Source organism: Limanda limanda, chromosome 12, assembly GCF_963576545.1.
Source record: "Limanda limanda chromosome 12, fLimLim1.1, whole genome shotgun sequence".
Lineage (NCBI taxonomy): Eukaryota > Metazoa > Chordata > Actinopteri > Pleuronectiformes > Pleuronectidae > Limanda > Limanda limanda.
Window position 1 is genome coordinate 25,121,052 of NC_083647.1, and position 24,338 is coordinate 25,145,389.

Here is a 24,338-nt window from a genome sequence, read left to right on the forward strand (position 1 = left end):
ACATTTGTTTCAGGTTTAACAGGTTTTATCATCCAGCGTCTCAAGCTCCTCCCTCTCCTGACTCACCTGAGAAACCAGGAAGGATCTGTTCCTCCCGGAAGAGACGCAGGCTGAAAACCAGACGATCACATTCACCTTCCAAACCAAACCGGACCAAACTAGACCAGACGTCCTGAGTGAGTCCAGCTACAGGAGAGAAGAGTCAAACTACAACCTGCCGACGCTCCACACACTGACCGTGAGTTTAACAAACACCTCGACTCAGAGGGGAAGTGAACCTCAGTGAAGTTCATGGAGCTGTGACTGACTGACTGTCTGTTTTCAGCTTCACCTGGAGACTCAATGGCTTCCAGATCAGAAGAGGATCTCTGCTGTTCCGTCTGCCATGATGTCTTCAGAGATCCTGTCATTCTGTCATGTTGCCACAGCTTCTGTAAAGACTGTGTGGAGAAGTGGTGGAGAGGCAAAGAAGAAAAATTGTGTCCACTTTGTAAGAGTAGATCTTCAAAGCGTAAACCACGTTGTAACCTGGTGTTAAAGAACCTGTGTGAGACCTTCTTACAGGAGAGAGATCAGAGCTCTTCACATGCTCTCTGCAGTCTGCACTCAGAGAAACTCAGACTCTTCTGTCTGGACCATCAGGAGCCAGTGTGTGTGATCTGCAGAGATTCAGAAAAACACATCGACCACAGATTCAGACCCATCGATGAAGCTGCACAACAACACAAGAAGCAGCTTCAGGAAACTCTGGAGCCCTTGAACAAGAAGTTACAGAGTTTCGAACGTGTTAAAGAAGAGTTTGAACAAACAGCAGAACACATTAAGGTCCAGGCCGGACTCACAGAGACGCAGATCAAGGAGCAGTTTAAAAAGCTTCATCGGTTTCTGGAGAAGGAAGAAGAGGCCAGGATGGCTGCACTGAGGGAGGAAGAGGAGCAGAAGAGTCGGATGATGAAGAAGAAGATTGAGGCTCTGAGCAGAGACATAACGGCTCTTTCAGACACAATCAGAACCACAGAGGACGAGCTGAGAGCTGAAGACGTCTCGTTCCTGCTCAACTACAAGGCTTCAGTGGAACGAGTCCAGCAGTGCCCCCTGCTGGATGATCCACAGCTGGCCTCAGGAGCTCTGATAGACGAGGCCAAACATCTGGGCGAGCTGAGCTTCAACATCTGGAACAAGATGAAGGACATGATCTCCTACAGTCCTGTGGTTCTGGACCCAAACTCTGCTAATCCATGGCTCGTCCTGACTGAAGATCTGACCAGTTTGAGACGAGGAGAGAGACAGAAGCTTCCTGACAATCCAGAGAGGTTTGATCATTACTTCTCAGTCCTGGGATCTGAGGGTTTTAAGTCAGGGACTCACAGCTGGGACGTCCTGGTTGGAGACAGTACACAATGGTCAGTGGGTGTAAGAGCAGAGCCTGTCCAGAGGAAGGGAGACAAACAGTCTGCATACTGGAGAATAGGGTTCTATGAAGGTAAATACAAAGCACGGTCACCATCAGCATCATCTGATCTCTCTGTGCAGAAGATCCAAAGGATCAGAGTGAAACTGGACTGGAACAGAGGAGAACTGTCGTTCTCTGATCTTGATACTAACAAACTCATTCACACTTTCAGACACACTTTCACTCAGAAGATGTTTCCATGCTTTAGCAGTGGAAATCACTTGAAGCTGTTACCTGTGAAAGTCTCTGTGACGCTGGATCAGAGCCGTTAGAGATAAAGATTTTATTCATCATGTTTATTTCTTCAAGAGAAATCTGCTGAATTTAAATGTTAAACTCGTTATTCTAAAGCTTTGTTTATTTTTCCTTTTACTTCTCACTCATTTTTATTTCTCCTTTCGACTTTTCCACGTGTGTAAAAAGATTTGATTAATTTCTGATCTTTATCTTTGGTTTGTTTTTTTACTTTCATGGAAATGTTTTCTATCATTTAGATTTTGTGTGGATTGTGAGGATTTCAATATTGTAACTATAGTCTGTGCTGACAGAATTCTAAACATATAAAGATAGAAGCATTTCAATTTATATTTGTACTCTTAACAATAAAGATAGGAGTAGTTTTAGCTAGATATTATGCCTTCACACAAATGATTTAATAATAAACTTTTTCCTTCCTAGTGTTTAATAATACTCGTTTAGTATCACACCTGTCTTGATAAAAGGTCTGCTAAGAGCTGCTGCCTGTTTTGAAGACTGTGAAATCTGTGAGATACTATACATTGTACGTTGACTTGTTCTCATTTCTAACATCTGTATTAAAGCGTAATTCCCTTAGATTCATTCAACCTCATATAGAATTCGAGCAGCTGTCTGATAAGTTCTGGAGGTCGGACAGAGTGACTTTGTTGACTTAATTTTGTGACATTGTTTAGTTTCGAGGATCCGAATGTTTACACAGTCAGGTTTGTGTTGATAGATCAGAAACATAATATTCTTTGCTTCGCTGGACAACAGTTTTGCCCCTCATGGCATCTGCTGGGTCAAGGCCTTTCATGAAGTGAACAGGTTGCCGAGCAACTATAGCGTCATTGGGAGTGGCTCCCTGTTCACTTCCGTATCCAAATGCCAGGAGGATGGCTTACGCGTGCCCACTTCCGAGGGAGGAGGAATGAAGATCTACTGTTAGAAAATGGACAGGTGCCGGATGTTTGTGGCGCTCTGATACGACTAGTTTGTTGGAAGCCCATTGCTCTGCTGATCCATAACATGTTCATTGTTTCCTAAATAAATGCTTGATTGAACAAACCGAGTTCGGCTCATCTTCTCTTAAAGGATAAACGAACACGCCTGACAGGATCCATGAAGTCGCGCAAACTGATGAAGCTCCAGATAAAAACACATTTATTAATAATAGCTGATCATTGTTCACGTAAAGATTTTATTCATCATGTTTATTTCTTCAAGAGAAATCTGCTGAATTTAAATGTTAAACTCGTTATTCTAAAGCTTTGTTTATTTCTCCTTTTATTTCTCACACATTTTTATTTCTCCTGTCGACTTTTCCACGTGTGTAAAAAGATTTGATTATTTTCTTTGGTATATATTTATCTTTGGTTTGTTTTTTACTTTCATGGAAAATGTTTTCTATCATTTAGAATTTGTGTGGATCCATGAAGTCGAGCAAACTGAAGAAGATCCACATAAAAACACATTTATCAATAACAGCTGATCATTGTTCACATTCAACAAACTTTATTGAAACTCACACATGAGACATGATTCATGTTCAATCACATAAAGTCTGTTCACATTTGAAATAACCCAACATATATGAACATTTGTCTGTTTGAGGTGATGAAGCCAAAATTCTTTTATCTGTAAAAGTGTTTATTCAACAGCAGCCTAGTGATGTGATTTTAATATTGTGATCAAAATAATAAAAGCTATGAAACAGAATCAGAGTTCTGACCTATTTTAAGTTGAAATGTAAATATAACATTATCTGTCATTAAGTAGGATTTAACACTCAGATAGTTTCAAGTTTTTAAATTGAGTTATAAATACGTTTATTCATGAATTATTACTTATTTAAATGTTTGGAGCTAATAGTTGTGAACAATAGTTGGGCCGACATGTGAAGACAAAGCCTGAGACCACATGTCATCTTTGTTCTGGAGACAAAGATGAGCTTCCAGAACTCAGTTTCCCAGGTTGCTTCCACTTCTCACCTCGGTGTGAACCTGCCCCTGGACACAGCTTTCAACCCCTAGTGGTCACTGTGTGCCCCCCGACCCATGAGGTCACCAGGACAATAAAAGCCCAGTTCCCCCTCTTTTCTACTGAGCTCTGCAGGAGGAGGAGGTTCCTCTCCGTGCTGCAGCTCTTTGGACCTCCAAGCAGGCCGGCCTGAAGCAGACTGCTGAAACCTTCCAGAAGGCAGCGACACGAGAGCCTGCCTAAGAACTGCAGCACAAGCAACTGGCCACGACACAAAGTCTGACCAGCAGATGCACAACAACAGGAGCCACAACCAGCAAGACCAGTTCACTGGACTATAAACAGCACCTCAAAAAGCACCTTTCCCCCTTTTCATGAACTGGTAACATAACTGGGCTGATGACACCAGGCCTGTGCACAGGAATGTTGAACTCTGTTCATGTGATGTTTTATAAATTGGATTTGTGTTGTGATATTTGGTAATACTTTATTTGAAAGCTAATGTTATTTCTGTGATGCTCTTCGTAGAATCAGAATCTTTCTTTACATGCAACTAACTACTTCCTCTGACCCGGCACCAACACCTCACACACTCCTCTCCACAAACACACACACGTGATCTCAGCCCCATGATCCCAACACTCCAGGGGGTCTTTTGTCTTCATAGTGGCCAGCCCCCATTTTGAAATCACACTTTGTCACACACACACACACACACACACACACACACACACACACACACACACACACACACACACACACACACATGTATATAGTAAGTTCACTTAGTTAGTTTGTGTGTTTATATTTTCATTATTTTCATAATAAATGTTTTTCTTAAAACACAAATGTTGTCTTCATTAATGTTGCATAAGTGTGAAGTTTTCCAACCTCTGAACTCCATATCCTTCATCCTTGCTAACTACTGATGTGGGGATTTTGGTTAAAGTTAATAATTTAATTATTCATCAAAGTTCCAAATTTGTAGTTAATAATTTCATGAGACTTAATCAATAAATTGGCTCTTTTCTTTCCTTTGAAGGCTGGTGCCCAGTGGTAGCTTTAATGACGACTAAAGTTATTATTTGATATTAATTAGGGCCTGAGCACTGAACAGTAGGAGACAAATGAATTGGCTTTTTGAGGGCTTTAACACGCTCAAAGTCTTACCAAAATTTGCAGAACATTTGAAAGTGGTGAAAATGTACGTACTCTGGGGTAATTTTCAATGGGCGTGTCAAAATGGCTCAGCGGTGCCCCCGAGACCCCCGGAACGCGTTCACATTGACTCACAAAAATCGATACACAGGCGTATCATGACCAGACAAACAAAAAAGTCTGAGGTGCAATTTGAAAAACGTAACAGCAAGCCCCCTACTTTGCATTTAGTGACCATTTTGGCCATATTAAACATTTTACTTTGAGGTACACTTGTACCAGGTCACACAGTTTGACCATGACGTGGCGTCAAAGTTTGATTACACGCCATCAAAACACGGTTCTGTATCATACATGGACCATGAATCCTTTGATGCTGAGCTGTCAACAAACAACTCCACTAACAGTGTCAGTAGTCAAAGATCAAAGAAATCTTTATGTCTTGCCACAGAAGACGTCTCTCTCTCCCTCTCAGAATTGTGACATTTCCTCAAACCGTGTAAACATTGAGGTACGCGAAGGTTCATTCTTCGCCAAAGGAGACGATGTTGTCATGTCTCCACTGTGCATTATCCTATCACCACCAAACTTCTGTCTTATGATAAGAGTCCAAGCCTGAACAGATCTTTGTGTTAATATTTCCTCATTGTCATAGCGCCACCAACTGATCAGTGTGAAAATGAAGTTGTTGTAACATTGTCCAATTGAAACAAAATTGCTCACGCTACATCAGAGCCCCTAGTTGAACAGATCTATTAATCAATATGAAATAATACTGATGGCACCACCTACTGTCAACTGGAAATAAGCTTTGTTTTACAACTATCATTATATTTACATAAAATTTTCACAGTACGATGTGCAATTGAAAGCGTGGACCTTAATGAGCAATTAACAGGAAAGAATCAACATCACGTGACGGACGCAGGGAGTGAAGCGTTTATCTTTGCCGCAGTGCGCAAAACCCATGCAACGCTTCAAAATGCATGTGCTCGGCCCGTTCAGTGCTGCTTGCAGTCCTAGAAATTGTAGAAATTTTAATTTTAATTCAAAATTGTAATGTACAATGTCTGAAGAAACAAATTCAGCCAGGTCAACTCAACCCCAAAGATTGAGTGGTGTTTCGTTGACAAAAGGTCCAACAAAGACAAAGACACCAGTGGTTTGAGTCATTTAATTACTCAAAACAGTGATACACTGAATTTGAATCCTATGACATGTGGCCTTCTTTACTTTCCAGAAAGTGTCTGATAAATCTTTTTTTGCTCGGCTCCATTAGACAGATGGGATGGAGCAGAGAGTGAAGCCGTTGCATACCATTCAGGTGCCTTGGCTGCTTTTAAACCCAGGATTAAGAGGGATGAGGGTTTGTGTTGACCCTTCTTGAGACAAGCCAGAATGCTTCCCTGATGCTGCTCATTTTAATTATTATTATAATAATAATATATATTTTAATCTTTAATTTGTATTTTCAAGTTTACATGTTTTATGTTTATATTCTGATCTATCTATCTTTCAATCATGATTCCACTGGGGCTGGATCAACAGGATGAATCTGATTGGACACCTTCCACAGGACAACTCTGATTGGCTGTGTCTTTTTGACTCTGCCTTTAATGCTGGTAAAGTTAAATTTCCTTTGATATCTGCGTTGATGTTTTGATGTTTCTACCAACAACCTTTTAGAGGATTTATACTAACATTACAATATGTGGTGACTGTTTTAATATTAAATATGTCTCTTGTCGGTGTGAGCTTGTTGCTGACAAATGGCGTTTCACCAGTTATCAAATCGAAGGCTTGAATTACTTTTTACAATCGTGTCCTGACACACCAGAGAAACCAGGAAGCATCTGTTCCTCCCTGAAGAGACACAGGATGAAAACCAGATGATCACATTCACCTTCCAAACCAAACTAAACCAAACTAGACCAAACGTCCTGAGTGAGTCCAGCTACAGGAGAGAAGAGTCAAACTAAAACCTGCCGACGCTCCACACACTGACCGTGAGTTAAACAAACACCTCAACTCAGAGGGGAAGTAAACCTCAGTGAAGTTCCTGGAGCTGTGACTGACTGTCTGTTTTCAGCTTCACCTGGAGACTCAATGGCTTCCAGATCAGAAGAGGATCTCTGCTGTCCCGTCTGCCATGATGTCTTCAGAGATCCTGTTCTTCTGTCATGTAGCCACAGCTTCTGTAAAGACTGTGTGAAGAGCTGGTGGAAAGAAAAAGAAGTGAAAGAGTGTCCACTTTGTAAGAGAAGATCTTTAAAGCGTAAACCACCTAGTAACCTGGTGTTGAAGAACCTGTGTGAGACCTTCTTACTGAAGAGAGATCAGAGCTCTTCACATGCTCTCTGCAGCCTGCACTCAGAGAAACTCAGACTCTTCTGTCTGGACCATCAGCAGCCAGTGTGTCTTGTCTGCAGAGATTCAGAAAAGCACACCGACCACAGATTCAGACCCATCGATGAAGCTGCACGACAACACAAGAAGCAGCTTCAAGAAACTCTGGAGCCCTTGAAAAAGAAGTTACAGGGTTTTAAACGTGTTAAAGTAGAGTTTGTACAAACAGCAGAACACATTAAGGTCCAGGCCGGACTCACAGAGAGACAGATCAAGGAGCAATTTAAAAGGCTTCATCAGTTTCTGGAGAAGGAAGAGGAGGCCAAGGTGGCTGCACTGAGGGAGGAAGAGGAGCAGAAGAGTCGGATGATGAAGGAGAAGATTGAGGATCTGAGCAGAGACATAACGGCTCTTTCAGACACAATCAGAACCACAGAGGATGAGCTGAGAGCTGAAGACGTCTCGTTCCTGCTCAACTACAAGGCTGCAGTGGAACAAGTCCAGCAGTGCCCCCTGCTGGATGATCCACAGCTGGCCTCAGGAATTCTGGTAGATGAGGCCAAACATCTGGGCAACCTGAGCTTCAACATCTGGAACAAGATGAAGGACATGGTCTCCTACAGTACTGTGGTTCTGGACAAAAACTCTGCTCATCCAGTACTCTTCCTGTCTGAAGATCTGACCAGTTTGAGAGGAGGAAAGAGACAGAAGCTTCCTGACAATCCAGAGAGGTTTGATACTTTCTTCACAGTCCTGGGATCTGAGAGTTTTAACTCAGGGACTCACAGCTGGGACGTCCTGGTTGGAGACAGTACTTACTGGACACTGGGTGTGTCAGCAGGGCCTGTCCAGAGAAAGGGAAACAATATGTCTGGAACATGGAGAATAGGGTTCTATCAAGGTAAATACTCAGCATGGTCACCATCAGCAGAATCTGTTCTCTCTGTGCAGAAGATCCAGAGGATCAGAGTGAAACTGGACTGGAACAGAGGAGAACTGTCGTTCTCTAATCTTGATACTAACAAACACATTCACACCTTCAGACACACTTTCACTCAGAAGATGTTTCCATACTTTAACACCGGACATCACTTGAAGCTGTTACCTGTGAAAGTGGCTGTGAAGCTGGATCAGAGCAGTTAGAGATAAAGATTTTATTCATCTTGTTTATTTCTTCAAGAGAATTCTGCTGAATTTAAATGTTAAACTCGTAATTCTAAAGTTTTGTTCATGTCTCCTTATACTTCCCAATCATTTTTATTTCTACTGTCGACTTTTCCACGTGTGTAAAAAGATTTAATTATTTTCTGATCTTTATATTTGTTTTTATTTTCATGTGAAATGTTTTCTATCATTTAGATTTTGTGTTGATCCATGAAGTGTTGAGTCCGGTCCCGTCCGGACCGGACAGCGTCGTGTTCGTGAATTCGATGTTCAGATTGGAAAGGTAAATTTAGACAAGTATCATGTTCAAACGTTTCACAGACATAAGTTTATTGTATAGGGACAATATGATAGACATCATTCTAAGAAACAAACAGTTGTAGCATAAGCTTATTCAAAGTATTGTCTGGGTATCAAGGTCCTGTTTCCACCTCTCTGGCTCACAGTTTGTTTGAGGAACCAACTTGTCAAAAACATCTTGTTACCGTTACACAGGCCTCAATGACAGTTTATACTTTGTATTATGCGGTATTGATTATATATACTATGCAGCTGATATTATTCATAGGATACAGGTAAAACATAGATATCTCAACAGAAGTCGAGAAAACTGATGAAGATCCACATAAAAACAAAATTATCAATAACAGCTGATCATTGTTCACATTCAACAAACTTTATTAAAACTCACACATCAGTATAAATGCTGCTGTCACAAACTCTGGTCTGGAGCTGCAGATTCAGGGTAAATTCAGTCAAACAACGTGATGACATCATGACTCTGTGGTGGAGTCTCAGTTAACTGATTACATTTCACACTGAATCACACTTTGACCTCATTGTCATGTTTCTTGACTCACATCGTTTGGTTAAAGAGCAAACTAAGCATCCGCTTGCTAGTTAGCATTAGCCGCGTTTGCTTTAGCATTGTTAGCTAACATTACCCATTAGCCACTATTCTTGAGGTCATTAAAGTGAGGGTCATGGCCGACACACAATTCAACAAATTATGAAGTACATGCTGAAATAGTTACGTTCTCCATGTTTCATCCATGGAGAACGTAACGCCCTGCGGTCGCTGAGGATTGTGGCCCCGATGAGGCACGACATTGTTGAGGGAGCAGAAGTGCAGCAAAATGCAATACCCCAAGAATGTAAACCCTGACCCCACCCCCCCCCCCACCCCCCCACCCCCCTCAGTGCTGTTCTTACAATTATCACACCCCGAGTTCGTCACAGGTTTTCACACGGAAACGAGTTTAGTCCTAAAAATATACGATTAAAGGTTCAGGATATGTTCTTACACACGAGGATCATCTCCCTTTGTCTTTAAAAACGTTTGATCAGTTCAGTGATGACAATAAATCAAATGAATTCACTCAAATGTCCCAGAATGAAACTTCAGTGGACTGTAATATTTTAGTTTTACCATTTTCATGTAATATCTGGGTTTATTATATCTACTCAATTTTATTGGTTGTATCAAAATGTTTCATTTACATTGTTTGAGGAAACTTCAACATATGTTCAACATATATTTACTCAACTGTTCCTGCAGCTTGAGGAAGTGTTTGTACTTTCCCATTTATATTCTGTTTTGCACTTTAAATATTAAGGAAAGTATATGCTGCTCATTCAATTTCAGCAAGTTACCTTCTCAACTAGAACCAAGTACGATGTGTTGACACCCGTGTGGAAAGGAAACCTGAACTGTTCACATTCTAGTCAAAGCACAGGAAATTACCTCTTAATGTACAAAAAAGAAAATACTTCACACTGACTAAGGTCAAACTTCAATATAGAAAAATATAGAAATATATGAATGTAATTAAGCTAATGTATGAAGTGTAAAGACAGTAAAGATGTGCGCAGTGAATGTATTGCACATGAACTGTTGATATTGAACAGGCAGATGAATCAGGCAAAGTTAAGAGTTAAAGTGTTAGAGTTCAGTCGATAAGGGAGGTGCAGAGTTTTTACTGGCAGCAGAGATGCTTGTACATTTGTTTCAGGTTTTACAGGTTCTTTCATCCAGCATCTCAAGCTCCTCCCTCTCCTGACTCACCTGAGAAACCAGGAAGCATCTGTTCGTCCCGGAAGAGACGCAGGCTGAAAACCAGACGATCACATTCACCTTCCAAACCAAACTAAACCAAACCAGACCAAACGTCCTGAGTGAGTCCAGCTACAGGAGAGAAGAGTCAAACTACAACCTGCCGACGCTCCACACACTGACGTGAGTTTAACAAACACCTCAACTCAGAGGGTAAGTGAACCTCAGTGAAGTTCATGGAGCTGTGACTGACTGACTGTCTGTTTTCAGCTTCACCTGGAGACTCAATGGCTTCCGGATTAGAAGAGGATCTCTGCTGTTCCGTCTGCCATGATGTCTTCAGAGATCCTGTTCTTCTGTCATGTAGTCACAGCTTCTGTAAAGACTGTGTGGAGAGCTGGTGGAAAGACAAAGAAGTAAAAGAATGTCCACTTTGTAAGAGAAGATCTTCAAAGGATGTACCACCTTCCATGGCGTTAAAGAACTTGTGTGAGACCTTACAGGAGAGAGATCAGAGCTCTTCACCTGCTCTCTGCAGTCTGCACTCAGAGAAACTCAGAGTATTCTGTCTGGACCATCAGCAGCCAGTGGGTCTCGTCTGCAGAGATTCAGAAAAACACACCGAGCACAGATTCAGACCCATCGATGGAGCTGCACAACAACACAAGAAGCAGCTTCAGGAAACTCTGGAGCCCTTGAACAAGAAGTTACAGTGTTTTGAACGTGTTAAAGTAGAGTTTGAACAAACAGCAGAACACATTAAGGTCCAGGCCGGACTCACAGAGACGCAGATCAAGGAGCAGTTTAAAAAGCTTCATCGGTTTCTGGAGAAGGAAGAGGAGGCCAGGGTGGCTGCACTGAGGGAGGAAGAGAAGCAGAAGAGTCGGATGATTAAGAAAAAGATTGAGGCTCTGAGCAGAGACATAACGGCTCTTTCAGACAAGATCAGAACCACAGAGGACGAGCTGAGTGCTGAAGACGTCTCGTTCCTGCTCAACTACAAGGCTGCAGTGGAACGAGTCCCGCAGCGCCCCCTGCTGGATGATCAACAGCTGGCCTCAGGAGCTCTGATAGACGAGGCCAAACATCTGGGCAACCTGAGCTTCAACATCTGGAACAAGATGAAAGACCTGGTCTCCTACAGTCCTGTGGTTCTGGACCCAAACTCTGCTCATCCAGAACTCGTCCTGTCTGAAAATCTGACAAGTTTGAGAGGAGGAAAGAAACAGAAGCTTCCTGACAATCCAGAGAGGTTTGATCATTACACCTTAGTCCTGGGATCTGAGGGTTTTAACTCAGGGACTCACAGCTGGGACGTCCTGGTTGGAGACAGTTCAATCTGGTCACTGGGTGTAAGAGGAGAGCCTGTCCAGAGGAAGGGAGACAAACCGTCTGGATACTGGAGAATAGGGTTCTATGAAGGTGAATACACAGCTTGGTCACCATCAGGATTATCTGTTCTCTCTGTGCAGAAGATCCAGAGGATCAGAGTGAAACTGGACTGGAAAAGAGGAGAACTGTCGTTCTCTGATCTAGATACTAACAAACACATTCACACCTTCACACACACTTTCACTCAGAAGATGTTTCCATTCTTTGACACTGTAGATCACATGACGCTGTTACCTGTGTATGTCTCTGTGACGCTGCATCAGAGCAGTTAGGTTAAAGAGCAAACTGAGAACCCGCTTGCTAGTTAGCATTAGCCGCGCTTGCATTTGCCTTGTTAGCTAACATTACCCACTAGCCACCATTCTTGAGGCCGTTAAAGAGAAGGTCATGGCCAACACACAATTCAACAAATGTACATGCTGAATTAGCGACGTTCTCCATGTTTCATCCACAAACAGGCCAAATGTTATAGTATGATTAATTAAACACAATCACAAGTATCATTGATATAATTTTCTATATATTTAGTGTCAGATGTTATTTAACATATTTCTAACCTGTAGTTAACAAGGGGGGGTAGGTAATCTTTTGAAAAACAGAAATATATATATATGAATTAACTATTGATGACTACAGTGAGATGGGGAGTAAAAGATTTCATTCTTGTAGTTTCCTTATCCTTACCAATGATGATGATACAAAACAAAATGGAAATTTGAACTTTACCATGTTCCATGCTGCTGTGTTACTGATACTCTCACCTTTGTCTCTACGATTTGTTTTGATCACTTAATTACTGTTTAATTTGTCTATGTTATCTTTAGGTGATGAAATACAAAGTTCATCTTTGTGTCTGTTCGCTGCAGCGGTTTGATTAACTTCACCCACACAAACTTCTGCATGTTCATTTTTATGCATTTAAAAAGGAAAATGCACATTAATTAACAAGTGCAGTGGAGTCCATCATATCATGGGTCAGATTTAATGATGCAGGCTAGTTTTCATCTGCAGGTTGATGGTAGAAAAACATACAAATACATGTTTAACAACACAAGTACACCCATAGTACATTAGAATCAACATAACACTGTCATATTCTTATTCATCATCCTCAATGTAGCCCAGTGACTGTGGAGCTTTTCTTTACTGAAGCTAAATGTGACGATGTAAAATTAAAAAAACTGTAAAATAAAAGTGTACGAGTTGATTTTATAGAACGACAGTGAAAATAAATGATTATTATTTTCATTATTTTCAAGGGAAGGAAACACCAGGGTCCTTGAATCATGAAGAAGAAAATGGACACTTGAATTTTAATAAACTTCCAACAAAGCTTCTCTGGACATTGAACATGACTCACAGTAACTTCACCGCTTTAATCACAACCGGTTACCGTGACTGCGACTACATCCTGGCATTTACTAATCAAACATATGACCAAGTGGATTCTTATGAGTGTAGTAAGTACACTTAGTTAGTTTGTGTGTTTATACTTTTATCATTTTCATAATAAATGTTTTTCTGAAACACAAATGTTGTCTTCATTAATGTTGCATAAGTGTGAAGTTTTCCAACCTCTGAACTCCATATTCTTCGTCTTTGCTAACTATGTTTCAAGAAGACCAACATTGTCCCTGTTCCCAAGAAAACTAAAACCCTCTGCCTGAATGACTACCGCCCAGTAGCACTTACTTCCATCACAATGAAGTGCTTTGAGCGGCTGGTCCAATCCTTCATCACCTCCTCCCTCCCTGACACTCTGTTCCCTCTGCAGTTTGCATACAAGCCAAATAGGTCGACTGCAGAGGCCATCTCCCTCACCCTCCACACTGCCCTCTCCCACCTGGACCAGAGGGACACATATGTGAGAATGTTGTTTGTCGACTACAGTTCAGCATTCAACACCATTGTGCCCCTGAAGCTCGTCACCAAGCTCAGAGACCTTGGGCTCAACATCGCCCTCCGTGAGTGGATCCTGAACTTCCTGACGGGCAGGCCACAGGCGGTGCGGATCGGCAGCTCCACATCCTCCAGCCTGACTCTCAACACCGGTGCCCCCCAGGGCTGTGTCCTCAGTCCTCTCCTGTACTCCCTGTTCACGCATGACTGCGTGGCCACCCACAGCTCCAACACCATCGTCAAGTTTGCTGATGACACCACTGTCATAGGCCTGATCACCGGCGACGATGAGAAGGCCTACAGAGAGGAGGTCAGAGCCCTGACATCTTGGTGCCAGGATAACAACCTCCTTCTCAACGTCGGCAAAACTAAGGAGCTGATCGTGGATTACAGGAAGGGACAAGGAGTGGACCACGCCCCCCTCTTCATCAACGGGACCCCGTGGAGCGAGTCAGCACCTTCAGGTTCCTCAGGGTCCACAACAGTGATGACCTGACCTGGAACCATCACACAGAATCCATCAGGAAGACGGCCAGGCAGCGGCTCTTCTTCCTCCGCAGGCTGCGGAGGCTCCACATGGACTCCAGGATCCTGTGCAATTTCTACAGGTGCACCATAGAGAGCATCCTGACTGGCTGTATCACCGCCTGGTACGGCAGCTGCATTGCCCTGAACCGTAAGGCTCTACAGAGGGTGGTGAAGTCTGCTCAACACATCACCAGGACGGCGCTGCCATCCATGGAGGACCTCTACACCCAGCGGTGCAGGAGGAAGAGCAACCGGATTATAAAAGACCCCCTTCACCCCAGCCATAAACATTTCTGCCTGCTGCCGTCTGGCCGACGGTACCGCAGCATCCGGGCCCACACCACCAGGCTCAGAGACAGTTTCATCCCCCAGGCCATAAGACTTTTAAACTCCTCTGAACTGCAATAACTCCACCAAACCAGCACCCTGGAATATTTGCATATTTGCACCAGCACCATAACGAGCATATTTGAATATTTGCAGTACTGCACAAATTGAACATTCATCTGTACAGATATATATTTACATGGATATATTTTATTTTCTATTTTAAATTTTTGATATTCTATTTCATTGTTATTCTATTTTATTCTTTTTTATTCTATTTTATACTATTTCTATTTTTATCTTATTTTTTTGGGTTGAAATTACTGAGCATTGCTTAAAGAGAGTGTGTGACCCAAGCATTTCATTGACAGGGACTACTTCATGTTATCTCTGTTCATTTGACAATAAAAAATCTTGAATCTTGAATCTTGAATCTACTGACGTGGTAATTTTGGTTAAAGTTAATAATTGCCTGCTTATTGCTCATTACGGTCCAGGCTATCATATAGCATATCACACTGTGAACATTTTATGTAAGTTGAATGGGAGTTGTAAAACAAATCTTAGTTCCTGTTGCCAGTAGGTGGCGCCATCACTATTATTACGTACAGACTAATATATCTGCTCAAGTAGGCGCTCTGATGTAGCGTGAGCAATTTTGTGTCAATTGGACAATTTTACAACAACTTAATTTTCACAATGGTCAGTAGGTGGCGCTATGACCCTGAACTAATATTAATATATGGATGTGTTCATGTCACGATTGAGATCATAGGTCAGTAGTTCGGAGCCGGTTGGATAATGCAGAGTGGATTTACAAAGTACTTCCTGTTTCATGGCGAATCAGTAGGTGGCGTTATGACACTGAGGAAATATTGACACATAGAGCTGTTAAGGCTTGAACTCTGATTATGAGACAGCAGTTTGGTGGTGATAGGACAATGCAGAGTGGAGTTATGAAAACATCGTGTCCTTCGCCAAAGTAGACAATGTTTTCATTGATGTGCGGCACATCAATGTTTACACAGTTTGATCCAATGAGTTGACTGAGCTGTTTTGAGCTGTATATTGTAAAGCAGCCAGGAGCAGTGCATCAAAGTATAAAACTTCCTGGAGCCATCAGGTGGCGCTGTGATTTCCAGTCATGTAGTCTGTGTAGATGTCTTCAGACCGAGACGCTTGTCTTACATGTCTAGTTTGGATCCGATTGGACCAAATATGCCAGAGATACAGAAACTTGTGTTTTGACTGTGTGTCATCAAACTTTGATGCCACGCCACCGTGTGATGAAATCAAATACACCGAGGAGGTTTATATTTCCATCTTGTTGAGATGACATTCCCAGAAGTTGAAGTTGATCTGATGAAAGCCCAACGACAAAGACTCAAAAGACACATGTCCCTCTTAATTTTTGTAGATCTCAGCCAATCGTAGTGCCGGGGGTGCCCTTCAGGGGGCACTAGTCAGTTATTTTGCCACGCCCATTCCTTAAAACTATCTGAATGTCTGCGGGGGGGGGGGGCTGTTGCTACACATATGTAGTTTGAGGGAAGTTGAACCACGAACCTCGAAAACCGAAGTTACAGCAATTTCGCACTGAAAAAGCCCAAAATGGAAATGCAAGTCCTTCGAAATACAACAGGGCCTCCCACCGCACGCTGCTCCGGTTCTTTCAAACACATTCATATCAGTGTAATTATAGATTTCTGTCTTTACAAAGTGAGAACTAAATATGTGTGGTAAAGGAAGGTCAGTGTTTGATTGACAGCTGATCTCTGTGCGGAGCAGAAACGTCACCACGACAAACTTTGATCAACAAACATGGAGACAAAAGAAGTTAACGATTTACACACAGAATCTAAATCACTCCTTTTAATGACTCGAGTCTATTTGAGTTTACAGAACCCAGCTGTGTCTCCAGGACTAATCCTAACTCCAGCATAGAGAGGCTGAGTGAATGTGGTCTGGACTCTGTGGAGGAGAGTCATGGTGTCAGAGACTCTGTAGAAGGACAGAACACCTGCACTGTGATCCAGGTACACTCCTACTCTGCAGGACCGACGACCTGCAGTCTCTGGAGTCTCGATGCTGTTGAAACTGTTTCCATAAAAACATAATGACCAAGATTTATCATTGGATCCAAAGTAACATTCACATGAGATATTCTTGTATGAGACTGCTACATGAACACCTCCCCACCCCCCCCCCACCCCCACCTTCACCTCCCAGTAACAACGTCCAGTCAGACTCTCTCTACTCAGGACCTGTTCCACAACAGTGAATCTGTCTGGGTGATCAGAATAAGACTGTTTTCTCGTCCATGTTACTTTTCTGTTTCCCTCAGATAATAACAGATATCTGTTTACTGTGTTTGGATCCAGTGTGATTTCCTGTGAATATTTTAAGAAGTCAGCTCTGGTCTCTGGCTCTGGTTGTTGCAGTAAAACATCCACTTGAGACACAATCTGTAAAATCTGTGTCTCTGTGTCACTCAGAATGTCCTGTAGACGACCTCCGACCTGTGACACAGCTGCTGTCACGTCCTCAAAGTTCCTCAGAGGATGTATCCTGATGCTGGATGAGTGTGTAGATTCACTGAGTGGTGACAGTGAGGGGTTGTTGTGTAGAAGCTGGCTGTGATCCTCTGTGTCTGAGAGCTGCTTCAGTTCATGGTCTTTCCTCTTCAGCTCAGCCATCTCCTGCTCCAGTCTCTCCTGAAGCTCTCTGACTCGACTCACTTCCGTTTCCTGCTGGGATCTGATCTTTTGCTCCACATCAGAGCTTCTTTCCTCCAGCAGACGGATCAGCTCAGTGAAGATCTCCTCACTGTCCTCCACTGCTTTATCAGCAGAGCCACTGACGGCCTCCTCCTCCGGTTGAAGCAGCTTCACGTCTTTCTCGGTGTCCTGGACTCTCTGCTGGATTGTTTGTCTCTTCAGCCCGAGCTCTCTCTGCCTCTCGGTCCTTTCTGCTGCAGCTGACACTGTGTCGTGGTCTTTATGTTCCTCCACAGAGCAGATATAACAGATACAATGCTGGTCAGTGCGGCAGAACATCTTCATCACCTCGTCGTGACGAGAGCAGATGTTCTCCTTGAGCTTCTCCCAGGGCTCAACCAGCTTGTGCTTCTTAAAGGAACGTGTCCGAAGATGAGGCTGGAGGTGTTTTTCACAATAAGAGTCCAAACAAACCAAACAGGACTTGAGAGCTTTCAGTTTTCTCCCAGTGCAGACATCACAGGCCACATCTTCAGGTCCAGCATAGCAGTGATCAGCAGGAGCAGCTTGGAGTCCAGTCTTCTTCAGTAGATCCACACAGATCGAACAGCAGAATCTTTCTCTGTCCAGGTGATTTTCTTGCTGCTCCATTTCAGCTGCTGCCAGAGACTTTAGAACAGATTAACTTCCTCTGAACACAAACAGATCTCTGCTCCTTATTCTTAATCGAATTTAGTTTAAAAACGAGGCTTACCTCCTTTTGGCAGTAGGTGGTGCTAACGCTATCTCTATACTAGACTCATAGATCTGTTCAGGTCAAAAACATTCATTTCCCTCTTCAGATCGTATAAATCGTTCATCTTGGCATCTAAGACATCAAAGGATTATAACATCACTGACACTGTAACATTAAAGCAAACTGACAACAAAGAATTATTTGCTTAATGAATCCTTTGAAGTGTTCTTTACGAGCTGTATATTGTAAAGCAACCAAGAGCAGTTTATCAAAGTTTAAAACATGTCACTTCCTGTAGCCAGCAGGTGGCGCTGTAATGATGAGTCAATATTGATATGGATCTGATCAGGGCGGGACTGTGAATGTGTGAATGAGGTTTGAGGCTGAAAGAACAATGCACAGAGGAGTTATAATAAATCCCTCTTTTTTGGCGAATTATCAAAATGTCACTCCACGCCACGGTCACACCGTGTGATGAAATCATACCGGGGTTGTTTATATCTCTATCTTGTTGAGATGACATTCACAGAAGTTGAAGTTTATCTAATAAAAGCCCAAGGACAAGTTCATCAGACTTATTTGTTTGTCATGAAAAGACAAATGTCCCTATCGATTTTTGTACATGTCGGCCAATCTTAGGTTATTATTATTATTATTATTATTATTATTATTATTATTATTATTATTATTTTTATTATTATTATTATTATTTATAACTCTAACATGCTACATATGTGAGTGCGTTTCTGGTTTGTATGTTTTCTCCCCCTTCAAATGACAATCCAATAGCCTCTCATCATACTTAACAATAAAAGACCGGGCACTAGGACCTTGGGGAGTCTGCATCGCTGCTGCGATGGAATATTGTAATGAGCTATGTTAACACTAAGCTAGCTAGCTAGCTATTTTGTTAGAAAATGTCTCCAGTGAGCAAGAGAGTGAACAAGCAAATTTGAAATGTAAGAAATAACTATCGACAGCTCTCTATTCTTTGCATTAATATCTATCTCTAGTATTTTAAAACAATAATATCAGTGCCTATAGAATGTTGTTGTTTATAATAAGTTAATGCTAGTGAAAACGAAATTGTGTCCTTCAGAACGCTATTGTACCGGTATATCATCCAATTCATTGACCAGATGGATTTAAGACAGAGGTCTTCAACGGGGGGCCGCGGCCCCTAGGGGGTCCGCGGAAGTACTGCAGGGGGGCCGCGAAATCTTTGGTTGATTAGACAATTTTTTAAATTTTTTATAATTTTTTTTTTTTTTTCCACAAATTTAATTGTCTTTCAATACACATTAACATGCATCCAACATATTGTCAGGCTGATTTGACCCTCTGCCTGACAACCTCCATCCATCCAAGATTAGATAAGTTGTGTGCTACCCATCAGGGTCCGACATCTCACTAATGTGGGAGTATGTGTGCCATCCACAGATGAGGATTCACTGTCTCTTCTACATGTATGTTTAAAATAAAAACATGAATCTGTGAATTACTTTAATAGCTCAGTGTTGTATGCAAGATGTACAGTGGGTACGGAAAGCATTCAGACCCCTATAAATATTTCACTCTTTGTTTCATTGCAGGAATTTGCAAAAATCAAAAAAGTTCATTTTATTTCTCATTAATGTACACTCAGCACCCCATCTTGACAGAAAAAAAAGAAATGTAGACATTTTTGCAAATTTATTAAAAAAGAAAAACTGAAATATCACATGGTCATAAGTATTCAGACCTTTTGCTGTGACACTCATATTTAACTCACATGCTGTCCATTTCTTCTGATCCTCCTTGAGATGGTTCTACTCCTTCATTGGAGTCCAGCTGTGTTTAATTAAACCGATTGGACTCGATTAGGAAAGGCACACACCTGTCTCTATAAGACCTTACAGCTCACAGTGCATGTCAGAGCAAATGAGAATCATGAGGTCGAAGGAACTGCCCAAGGAGCTCAGAGACAGAATTGTGGCAAGGCACAGATCTGGCCAAGGTTACAAAAGAATTTCTGCAGCACTCAAGGTTTCTAAGAGCACAGTAGCCTCCATAATCTTTAAATGGAAGAAGTTTGGGACGACCAGAACTCTTCCTAGACCTGGCCGTCCAGCCAAACTGAGCAATCATGCTATGGGGGTGTTTTTCAGCTGCAGGGATAGGACGACTGGTTGCAATTGAAGGAAAGATGAATGCGGCCAAGTACAGAGATATCCTGGAAGAAAACCTCTTCCAGAGTGCTCTGGACCTCAGACTGGGCCGAAGGTTCACCTTCCAACAAGGCAATGACCCTAAGCAGATAGCTAAAAAAACAAAGGAGTGGCTTCGGAACAACTCTGTGACCATTCTTGACTGGCCCAGCCAGAGCCCTGACCTAAACCCAATTGAGCATCTCTGGAGAGACCTGAAAATGGCTGTCCACCAACGTTCACCATCCAACCTGACGTAACTGGAGAGGATCTGCAAGGAAGAATGGCAGAGGATCCCCAAATCCAGGTGTGAAAAACTTCTTGCATCATTCCCAAGAAGACTCATGGCTGTACTAGCTCAAAAGGGTGCTTCTACTCAATACTGAGCAAAGGGTCTGAATACTTATGACCATGTGATATTTCAGTTTTTCTTTTTTAATAAATTTGCAAAAATTTCTACATTTCTGTTTTTTTTCTGTCCAGATGGGGTGCTAAGTGTACATTGATGAGAAATAAAATGAACTTTTTTAGATTTTAGCAAATGGCTGCAATGAAACAGAGTGAGAAATTTAAAGGGGTCTGAATACTTTCCGTACCCACTGTATGTTTATAAATGGCAGTGGCATGGCCACCCTGTACCTTGCACATGAATACATTAAAAACATGAATATATGAACCCGTGCATTATTTGAATAGCTTAGTATTGAATGCACAATATCAGGGTAGTTATGTTGAACATGGCACTAGGTCCAGTTTAATATAAAACACAATTTTATGCAATATATATAGTAGGGGGTCCCTGCTCCATCTCTCCACCTGTTGGGGGGTCCTTGGCCTGAAAAACGTTGAAGACCTCTGATTTAAGAAGATTGTTTAGCAGAGGGGACATCTCCGCCCAGTCAGATGAGAGAGAGAAGCAGGAGACTGACAGAGCCGGTGTGATGGAGGTTAGTGGTCTACAGGTCTAGAAGGAAACGAGTGGAGTTTTTTTATTTTCTTTTACTGTGGTAGAAATGTATAGGCATTTGTTGTCAGGCTCAGGCTACTCCAAGGGATAGCCTAAACTAGATTATTTCATGAAATTTTCATGTCATGCAATTGGATTCAGGATTTCGATCAAATAATGTTTCAATGTTTGAACTTTTCTTAAAGGTTCATGCAGAAGGAGACGCTGAGGCAGAAAAGGAAAGCTGTTCAAGTCAGAGACAGGAAGAGTATAGTATAGTAGCTTTATTTGTCAATTTCTTTTACATGTACAGACATACAAAGAAATCGATATATCGTTTCCCACTTTCCCACAGTGAAACATAAAGTGCAGGGGGCACAACGGATAAGACAACAAGACATTCCTAATTCTAAGTAAACAGATTCAAGTACAGTACGTATAGCAGCATAGGTTTTATGTAAAGTAAAGTGTAGACGTACTAAAGTGATAAAAGTGATAAAAGTGCAAAAGACATTTTGTTTGTTTCAGAGTCCTGAGTGATTTGAGGAGGGGGGGAGGGGGATTTCAGCGGAGAGAGTTCAGCTTCCTGACAGCTTGGTGAATGAAGCTGCTACAAGTGTCTTGTAGAGAAGGGAGTGGGGAACCAATGATTTTAGCAGCTGTGTTTATTATGCATTGTAGTGCCTTCCTGCTGTATTCGGTGCAGCTACTGCCCCACACCGTGATGCAGCTGGACAGGATGGTTTCAATAGTGCCCCGGTAGAAAGTGATTAGGATGGGTTTGGCAGCTTTAGCTCTCTTGAGCTCACGGAGGAAGTAGAGGCGCTGCTGGGCTTTCTTTGCCAGTGATGCAGAGTTGGTGGCCCAGGAGAGGTCCTCACTGATGTGCACCCCCAGGAATTTGGTGCTGGTCACTCTCTCCACAGTAGCACCATCGATGGTCAGTGGGGGGTGCTTAGTGTGGCTTTTTCTGAAATCAACCACAAACTCCTTTGTTTTGGTGACATTTAGCATGAGGTTGTTGTCTCTGCACCACTTGGTCAAAAGGTTGACCTCCTCCCTGTAGTAGGTCTCGTCGTTCTTGGTGATGAGACCCACCAGAGTAGTGTCATCCGCAAACTTCACCATGTGATTGGTGCTGTAGGTTGGTGTGCAGTCGTGAGTCAGCAGGGTGAAGAGCAGGGGACTGAGCACACAGCCTTGTGGGGCCCCTGTGCTGATTGTGATGCTGCTCGAGGTGTTGTTGCCGACTCGGACTGCTTGTTGCCTTTCACTGAGGAAGTCCAGAATCCAATTGCAAAGGGAGGTGTTGAGCCCCAGCTGGTCCAGTTTGCAGATGAGTTGTTGTGGGATTATTGCGTTAAATGCTGAGCTGAAGTCTATGAAAAGCATTCTCACGTGTGAGTCTGCTTTTTCCAGGTGGGTGAGGGCTGAGTGGAGAGCAGAGCAGATTTCTTCCTCTGTGGAGCGTTTTGCCCGGTACGCAAACTGAAAAGGGTCCAGGGTGGGGGGGAGGATGGACTTGATGTGAGACATGACTAGCCGTTTAAAGCACTTCATAATGATGGGGGTCAGTGCCACAGGGCGATAGTCATTGAAGCAGGATGGAGCCGGTTTCTTTGGCACAGGTATGATGATGGAGGTCTTGAAATGTGATGGAACAGCAGCTTGACTCAGAGAAGTGTTGAAGATATTCGTGAAGATATCCTTAAGCTCCCCTGCACATTCCCTCAGTACGCGGCCTGGAATGTTGTCTGGGCCTGTTGCCTTCGGGGGTTGATGGTGGAGAGTGCCCTCTTCACACTTTCGACAGACCAAGCAGCTGCATCAACAAATAATGATTTAGGTGAAAAAGACACAGGGCCCAGACAGGTTAAGCTGAAGAGCTACCCACAGGACAGCTTTGGTGCTCAGATCAGGTCATTTCACCACAGCTGGTTTGAGAAGCACAGTTGGTTGGAATATTCAGTCAACCATAATGCAGCTTTCTGCTTTGCATGTAGATTTTTTGGCAAAAACATCACACATGATGCTTTGGTCAGTAGTTGTTGCAAGAACTGGAAGAAAGCATTGTTTATCTTTGGCAAGCACGAGATGGCACAAACACATAGGGATAGTGTTGTTGCATGGCAAAGCTACCAGGCAACTAGCCGACAGGGAAACGTTGCACAGATGATAGCATCTGCACATGCAAGTGAGATACTAGAAGAGAGTTGTTGCAGTCACCTCCATGTTAGGGCGACAGGGACTCCCTTTCCGTGGCAGTGATGAAGGCCAAGACAGCACAAACAGAGGCAACTTTCTTGCTTGCATGGAACTTTTGAAGGAGTTTGATCCTTTCCTTCAAAAATATAACCCTCCCTCAAATGCTACCTATAGCTCGCCAACATCTCAGAATGAGATGATTGAGTGTTGTGCTCAAGAAGTTACCAGTGTCAGTGTATCTGAGATGACAAAGTCCAAAATGTATGCCATTATGGCAGATGAGGCAAGGGATGCACGGTCAGAGCAGCTGGCTGTTTGTGTTAGGTACGTGTCAGAGGGGGCGGTGAAGGAATGTTTTCTAGCACTTACAGAGATAATGTCATTCGATGCCCAGTCCATTGCAAACGAGCTGCAGCAGCAGATCCAGAACAATGGTCTTGCAGAGCTTAAGTGTGTAGCACAGACATATGATGGTGCAGCTGTTATGAGTGGGTCCACTGGAGGTGTGCAGGTACATTTTAGAAGGCTCCATCCTGAGGCTATATATGTGCATTGTTATGCTCATGAGCTAAACCTAGTTTTGTGCCATACTTGCAGGGCTGTTTCAGAGGCTGTGGAACTTTTCAACTTGTCGGAGTGTGTCTATTCTTTTTTCAGCACCTCCCTAGTCAATCATCACAAGTTCCAAGAGGCTCAGTCCAAGCTTGGCTTGACAGCAGTTGAGCTTGTACAACTTTCAAACACTCGCTGGGCATGCCAGCTGCGATCAATCAATGCAATTCTTGAGACATTACTTGCCATTTTTGAGTGTCGCTCTGCCATTGGATCCCCCATAGCTGTTGGTCTCAAAGCAAAGCTCTACAAGTTCTCAACAGTCTATTCACTACTGATGTTACAGACACTTCTGTCTGTAACTGAAGGACTCCACAAGTTCCTTCAGAAAGAGACTTTAGACCTGGCAGAAGCTTTTATCAAACGCAAACGCACAGATGTATTTGCCATCAGATGTCT

General features: G+C 42.7%; 1 protein-coding gene across 1 annotated transcript; it reads left to right on the forward strand.

Annotated features, from left to right (window-relative positions):
• Nucleotides 1-342: 342 nt before the first annotated feature.
• Nucleotides 343-12,055, forward strand: LOC133015068 (uncharacterized). Its single transcript, XM_061082201.1, has 3 exons — nt 343-1,713; nt 6,935-7,732; nt 11,471-12,055. The coding sequence occupies exons 1-3, from the start codon at nt 343-345 to the stop codon at nt 12,053-12,055; spliced, it is 2,754 nt and encodes a 917-aa protein (XP_060938184.1).
• Nucleotides 12,056-24,338: the final 12,283 nt, after the last annotated feature.